The 7,446-nt window shown below is 35.6% G+C and overlaps 1 protein-coding gene across 4 annotated transcripts in view; it reads right to left on the bottom strand.

Annotated features, from left to right (window-relative positions):
• The window catches only part of TPR (translocated promoter region, nuclear basket protein), a 64,722-nt gene that overhangs the window by 556 nt on the left and 56,720 nt on the right, over nucleotides 1-7,446 (bottom strand). For 3 of the 4 annotated variants that reach the window (XM_060131438.1, XM_060131430.1, XM_060131456.1), the window contains 5 exons: nucleotides 6,432-6,538; nucleotides 5,097-5,204; nucleotides 4,800-4,956; nucleotides 2,995-3,113; nucleotides 269-364 (listed from right to left, as the gene is read on the bottom strand). In XM_060131438.1, coding sequence (XP_059987421.1) covers nucleotides 269-364; nucleotides 2,995-3,113; nucleotides 4,800-4,956; nucleotides 5,097-5,204; nucleotides 6,432-6,538 — 587 coding nt within the window. The remainder of the gene's footprint in view (nucleotides 1-268; nucleotides 365-2,994; nucleotides 3,114-4,799; nucleotides 4,957-5,096; nucleotides 5,205-6,431; nucleotides 6,539-7,446) is intronic. The other variant, XM_060131447.1, reaches the window with a different exon arrangement.

Here is a 7,446-nt window from a genome sequence, read left to right as displayed (position 1 = left end):
GCTTTTCCAGATTATACCATGAATTTAAGGAAGAAATGAATAAAAATAAAATGTAAGCACATATTCATGATATACCTATGGTATACAAACTTGTCTGCAAGATGTTTACAGATTAGTAAACATCATATGCTCAATGTATACTTATTTAATCAACCCTTGGAACGTTTTAAAAAAACTAGATACACATTGGAGGCTTAAGGATTAGAAAACTCATTCCATTTATTACTATCCCACATCCTATCACGTGATCAATATGTTAGAAATTTACCTCTCTGTCTGTTAAACTGACGACCACGGACACCTTGTCTCAATGTTGTCTGAAGTCTTACTCGTCTGAAAGGCTTTGGCTGACTACTGCTGGTATCTAAGAAAAGCATTAATATACAAGAAAGCAAGTTAATAAACAAGAAAGCAGTTATAGTGACAAAAACTAATTACTAAATGAATGCATGGATAAAATGCAGAGGTGCCCATTGCTTTCAATATTTAAATGTTGTTTTTTTAACAAGGGACATTTAACAAACAGAAAAGGTAAAAAGTTAAGAAAAAAGTTCTTTTTGACTTTTTTCATTCATTCACTCTACTAATTTAATAATAAATATGTACTTGGTGCCTATCCATTTATCAGACACTGTGCTAGGGGTTGGGGAATACAATGGGAAACAAAATACCACATCCCTCAGGAAACAACAGTCCATTACAATATAACATGAGTCATATCTGACTCTTCTCTTTTCCAGATGTCCCCAATCCAATCATTAGAAAATCTTGCAAGCTCTAATTTATTTTTATTTATTTATTTATTTATTTAGTGGTACGCGGGCCTCTCACTGTTGTGGCCTCTCCCGTTGCGCAGCACAGGCTCCGGATGCGCAGGCTCAGCGGCCATGGCTCACGGGCCTAGCCGCTCTGCGGCATATGGGATCTTCCCGGACCAGGGCACGAACCCATGTCCCCTGCATCGGCAAGCAGATTCTCAACCACTGCGCCACCAGGGAAGCCCGCAAGCTCTAATTTAAATATATATCCCAAATCTGACTACTTCTCACGACCTTGACTCTACCATCCTGTCTAAAACATCATTTTTACCTTGAATTATTGCAATATCCTCCAAACTTTCTCTTTGTTTGTCCATTACTCACTTTCAGTCTCTTCTCTACACAGCAGCAAAACTGATACTGTTAAGTCTTTAAAGCAGATCATGTTACCACTCTGTTTGAAGCCCTCCAAAAACCTGCTACATCCATGAAAGCCAAAGAAATTCCAATGGTCTCCTAGATCTTTCCTCCCCCACCCTGTTACCTCCTGCTAGTCTCTCTCTGTCCTTACTGTGCTCCAGCCACAAAGGCCTCCTTGCTGACCCTGAACACATCACACCGCTGCCTTATGGACTTTGCATCTACTATTTCTCTCATCCTGGAACACCTTCCCCTGAATAGCTGCACAGCTTTGCTCCCTTACCTCTTTCAGGTCTTTCCTTAAATACCATTTTCTTAGTAATGTTTTTGTGAAATTGCCTGGCACTCGGTGGGCACTTAAGTATTTGGGGACCAAATGGATAATTGCTTAGATGGGGAGGTTTAGTATTTTATGTTGTCAAATAAATTTAAGAACACCCTAATTTCATATTATACTGTAAAAGGGAACAAGAACCATATTTTCTTATGCAAGCTCTGATAAGATATAGCTAGTACCAATTCTCCTGCTGAGGAAAGACAATTCTCATGGGACATCAGGATATAACTGGAGGCACAGAACTTCAGTTATTGTATTGTATTATTAATAATATTACTGTTTTACTAGTAACTATGACAGCTACAATTTTTTTGGGCTTTCTTACTGTGTGTAAAGCATTGAGATATAATTTACATACATTATTTTAAATCTTGACTGCAAGATGAGCTATGAATGCCCATATTTCACAATGAAATGAGCAGAGATTTAAAGTTACTAGCTGTTAAAAGGCAGATACAGGATCTGAACCTGGGGATGTTGGCTATAGGTTGATGTGTCACAGAAAAGCATCTAAAAGGGAGAATATATCTTGAGATAGGAAAGTTCCATGATTGAAAAAAGTAGTAACTGAGCAGGTCTTCCATAAAACCTGAAGGTTCTACGACAGAGTTTGAGGATTACTGCTATAAACCATTTAAAATGAAAACAATCAGAGAGGATGACTGAGTATGTATTTCTTCAATAATAAAAGTAATTCCCTACCTAAAAACTTTGAGATAGATAAGCTAGTGTAGTATACTGTTTAAGAGTGGAGTCTCTGGAGTCGAACTTCTTGAGTTTGCATCCTGGCTTGCCCATTATTTACTCACTATATGACTTGGAAGGAATTTTTCAACCTTTTGTGACTCAGTTTCCATTACTATGAAATGGGTATGCGTACTTACCATGTTGGGTTGGTGTGAGAATTAAGCGAGTAAATATAGGTAAAGGGCTTAGAATACTGTCTGATATACAGTAAGTGCTCAATGAATGTTAATTAATTTTTAAAAGGTCCTGCAGAATTAATTTTTATTGCAAGAAAGATACATAAAATAGCCCTTTTCAAAGTTAACTTCAAAAACATGAAAAACCAAACTTTAAAACTATTTATATCAGTAAATTTCAATTTTTTTTTTTTTTTTTTGAAGCAACAGGCCTCCCAACCCTCAACCCTCCATACCAAATCTCATGTAGAACCTAATATGCAGAAGAAATAAAATAGGAGCTGCTCTGGTTTAAACACAGGCAGGAGGCCTGGAGTACTACTCCTTAGCTTCTCTCCTAATAACCCACCCCTCACAACCCCTATAGCACCTCTAATGTAACCAATTCCCATTAATATAAGCCAAGTTCCTTTTAATAAAATAAAATTTCTCTTTTAAATGAAGCATTTTAAAAGTCAAGGAAAAAAGAATTATCAATTGTAACTAACAGAGCAGGATCTTTTGCAAACAAGTTTGATGTATAAAAGCTGTACTGTAGTCAAGAGCAGGAACTTACCTACAGAAGAACTGGAAGGAGGGTCCTGGCTGGTGGAAGGAAGATCTGACTCATCAGATGCCTGAACAGGCTCTTCCTCCTGCTGGCTATCAATTTCGAGGCCTGCTTCTGAACTAATACTAAGAAAGGAAAACAAAAATTGATTAGAAAATACAAAACTGATCCTAGAATGTATCCTAAATTTTTCCCAAACTTTATTTTTTGATAGTCTACCATTTAAATAACCCAGAGCTCCCCTCCAACTCAAAACTGCAGTCTCTGATATTGGTAACCATACATTTGTTTTAAAAGGCAGGGGAAAAGAGAGCTCAAGCTCCGTTTTCCTCACTCCTTTTCTCAATAGGACATGTTTCAATTTTAATTTTTGCTTTTTCCTCTCTTTTGCTGTTGTTGTTTTTTCTTTTTGACAAAAGATGTTCACATTCTTGATATTCACAACAGATATATTATCCAGATTTTGATACATCACAAAACAACTTTCTAGGAAAGCAGAGTACTAAAATAATTCACAACGGTTACAACTATTAGTAATATACCACTATTTCACCATGGGCTCTAGTCTAGATGAGACAGGCTAGGGTAGGTGAATTCCTGGCTCAAAGCTATAACTCCATTTTTCTCTCTCTCTCTCCCATTCAAGAAAGTACATCAAAAAGCAAGTGAGGGAGATAAGAGTACAAGAATAACTTGAATCTGGTCCAGGTTTTATCGTCTGCAAACTTTAGTACACTTATTAATAACAATGTACCTGAAAGATACCTCTCATGACTCCGCTAAAGTTGAGAAGAACTGGTGAAGTGCAGCCTACGCAAGTTATTTTAATGTTCAGAGTCTGAGCTTTCTCATTTGTAAAACAGAGATAATACTTTGCAGAGACACTGTGTGGTTTAGAAATGACATATATAAAGGGACCTGCATACATGGTATGGAATTAAAGGCAGCTAGTATTTTCAGCAGGATCTGTAACTTTCCCCAAATTAAGCAGCACTGTGTTAGAGGCATAATAATAGACCTGCCTTTTTTCTTATATACTAGAGTTGGCCTGTAATTACACTAAGAAAATGTTGCTAAATAAAACAAAACCTCTGAGCTCTACCTAGGAAATCTGGGTTCTACTTATAGCTATGCTTCTGACTATGAAGCAGTCCAACTTTTTTTATTTTATGAAGAATCAGGTTCCACCTTGAAAGTTAAACTTCTCCAAAACCACTGTCCAATGGTTCTTTCCATTAAATTACTCCACCTCCTTTGGTTTAAAAAAGCCCAGATGATTTGTTATGAAATACTTCTTTTGTTAAACTTTGTTTATAACTGATGTGCTAAAAACAGTCAGGTCTTGAAGATTTCTGATTTTTAACAAGTTAGTGTTTCAGACCAAGTTCTAAATGCACGTAAATAAAAAATAGGTGAGGTTTGCTTGAGAGCCCACTACTAAATGGAAAATTGAGTCATTTCCTAATATTTCCTAATTTTCACAGAAAGCCTTCTTTCTTGGGGAAAAGTTCAAGCAGCGATATTAATGGAAGGGTGATTCTAAAGAATACTTTGTTCTAGAATGCATCATGCAATTTTCAAGGAGAGAACCTTTTAAAAAATTATTTGTCTTCTGTAATAACAATGTCTTAAGTCTTAAAATATGATATTTTGTGCAAATATTAGTTTTCCAAAATATATGGCTTGGTTTACTTTTGTAACAGGATGCTATTGAAAACACAGCTCAAGAGACTGTTGCTTCCTGGCTTAAAAAAAAAAATGTAAAAGTCTGACAAGTTTAAGCAAGCAAAAATTACACGGTAAACATTTACCCTTCAGATTCTGCCTCCACAAATACTTCATCTCCATCATCACCTGTTGCTGTTTCATTTGTTGTGGATAAAGTGCCAGTGGATGTTGTCACCATTGGAACAGACTGAGAAGCATGCTCTGAAGCATCAGAGGTGGTACTCTCAGTAAATACAGTCACTTGAAAAAATGAAAGACCAGAAAAGCAATGAAAACTTTAACAACTTTGTGGTTTCTCTAATTTTTAGCTAGAAGATATATCACAGGTTTCCATTTTACCATTATAACACATAATCTATTGATCTGCCTTTGATACCTACCCGGGGCTGCTACTTGCAGAGGAGTAGTGGGAACACTTCGGCCACCTGACTCCTCTTCGTGAGCTAGGAAGAGGGGTGTTTCATACATTCCCAAACCTAAAGACAATTCTGAATATTAATGATTGAAAGAACAAAATATTGTCAATATCCCAGACATCTAAAAGAAAAAAACTTATCAGTGGAGACACAAATTTGTTGGAGCCCACAATTAGCCCATCAAGCAAAAATCAACCCCTCAAAAATGTAAATACAATTTAAATGTTTCCTTTAAGCTCCCTAACACTAATTTAAGTAACCCTAAATAAAAAACAGCTAAAATGCTCTTATAAGTTTTGTACAAGCTAACTTTACTGAGTGCCCAACTATGAACTAGGTACTGTGTTTGAATCTACTCTACAGCAAAACAGCAAGGTATTATTAGTCTCCTTTTCGCTAAAGAAACTGAATTTCAAAGAGATTAATTAACTTTCCCAAAGTTACTAGTAAACTGGTAGCATTCCAATTTAAGCCTAGATCTGACTTCCAAGTCTTGGAAGTGTCCTATAATAAAGCCACATAAAATTGTGAATTCCTCTGAAGTCAACTCACAATTTCATATTGGTAGAGGGAAGCAGTGTTAGACCTCACATCCTAAACCACCAGGGACTAAGATGTATTGCACGACTTACACGAGGGCTGCAGATTAATCTTTGTTTTGGGCTTATTATTAAAACAGTATGCATTCCCTATTCACTTACAAAATGCCATAATTTCTTCCCAGAAATATAGCGGGTTCTATGAATGCCAACCAATGATTAAAAGGTAATTAATTCCAGAAATAGCACAATTCATGTCCAAATAACCAACTGCTATTGGTTATGTTAGGGGTCATTTTATTCCACGTTTTTTTAACATTTTATTTTCCTTATTTTTAATGTTAATGGAAAATATCTAACTAGTTTTATACACTTAACTAGGAATGTCAAATGTCAAACTATACAAAAAATATGCTGTATTCCTTCCAACAACTTTCAAATGGCTGGTTAGTACCTAGGTATATTTATTAGCACAACAGATACTCCTGATACTATACTAAAAGCCAAAAGAGATACAAATGTAAAAGCTAGTCATTATGCCCAAAGAACTGAAAATTTTGTTGGAAAGACTAATATGTAAGGCAGTGCTTAATAAGCAGTAAATATATTATAGCTTCTTCCATAAATTAGGATAAGGTTTATTTAGATATAGACTTTTTTACATTAATATTTGCTCACTTAAAAAAAAATCATGTCAGAACAGCTTATTATCAAAATACATGCAAATCCAGGAGAGCTAAGCTTTTATTTAGCGATTTACCTCCTTGAGAAGCAAGTTGGCCAAGATCAGAGTGACTAGAACTCGTTTGTGGCATATCTTCAGGTGGCCCAAAACGGAATCTAGGAACACCAGCAACCTGTGGGGAACTAAACAGACAAAAATTAATTTAAGATGACACTTAAAGTTACCTTGTTTAAACTGCAATGATGGAAAGACTATAGGAAGAAGGAAGAATAAGCATAAACAAAGTAGGAAGAAAACAGTTTGAAAATAAAGTTGATAAAGGAATTCTCATTTATGAAAATATTTTCAAAATATCAGTTGTCAAGAATTTAGCAACAATATAAATCGTGTGATTCATATTATGTGATCTATATATACATGATTTACACATAAATAGCTTTCAGGTGTCCTGAACTACACCTCACATTTCTTGAATCTGCTAGAAATCTCTATGAAGATATATTGAAAGCAACATAAACTTAACACGAAATGTAACAAAAAAAGAATAAAGTCATGAAAAAAGTTTTGTCTCAGTTTTCAACGTTTAGTCATAGATAAATCAGGTCACCTCTCGAGCCCATTTCTTATCTGAAAGAATTCACTAGGTGGCTCCCAAGGTCTAGAAAAAAACTTTAATATTAGATGGCTAGAAATTTGTTTTCTCGCTGACCTAATAACACTACCATCCATCTTTCTGCCCATAATCCAGGATATAAAATAGCATTATCTCACTCTTTGCCCACTCCTTACCCTAACCTTTCTTGGCTAGTCAGCTACTGATGTTTATGGATTCTACCTCAGTAGTAACTCTTGAATCTATTTTCTTTTCTGTTTCACACTATTGCTTTAGTTAAGGACAGTCTCAGGTGAATTTTTAAACCTGTCTCCATAAGTTATTCTTCTACTAGAAGGACATTAAATTCTTTTGAGCTATGTGAGAATGTTGTTGATTGGCTGGCACTCAGCAGTTCTTTAGGAGTGAGTCTGTTTCTGACTGGCTGACTTTTGGAAGGATGGGGCTGACAATGATCAGTTGGCTTGTAAAATTGTG

Source organism: Lagenorhynchus albirostris, chromosome 2 (assembly GCF_949774975.1).
Source record: "Lagenorhynchus albirostris chromosome 2, mLagAlb1.1, whole genome shotgun sequence".
In the NCBI taxonomy this organism is placed as follows: Eukaryota; Metazoa; Chordata; class Mammalia; order Artiodactyla; family Delphinidae; genus Lagenorhynchus; species Lagenorhynchus albirostris.
The sequence above is the reverse complement of the archived record's forward strand: the minus strand, read 5'-3'. Positions and strand labels throughout refer to the sequence as shown.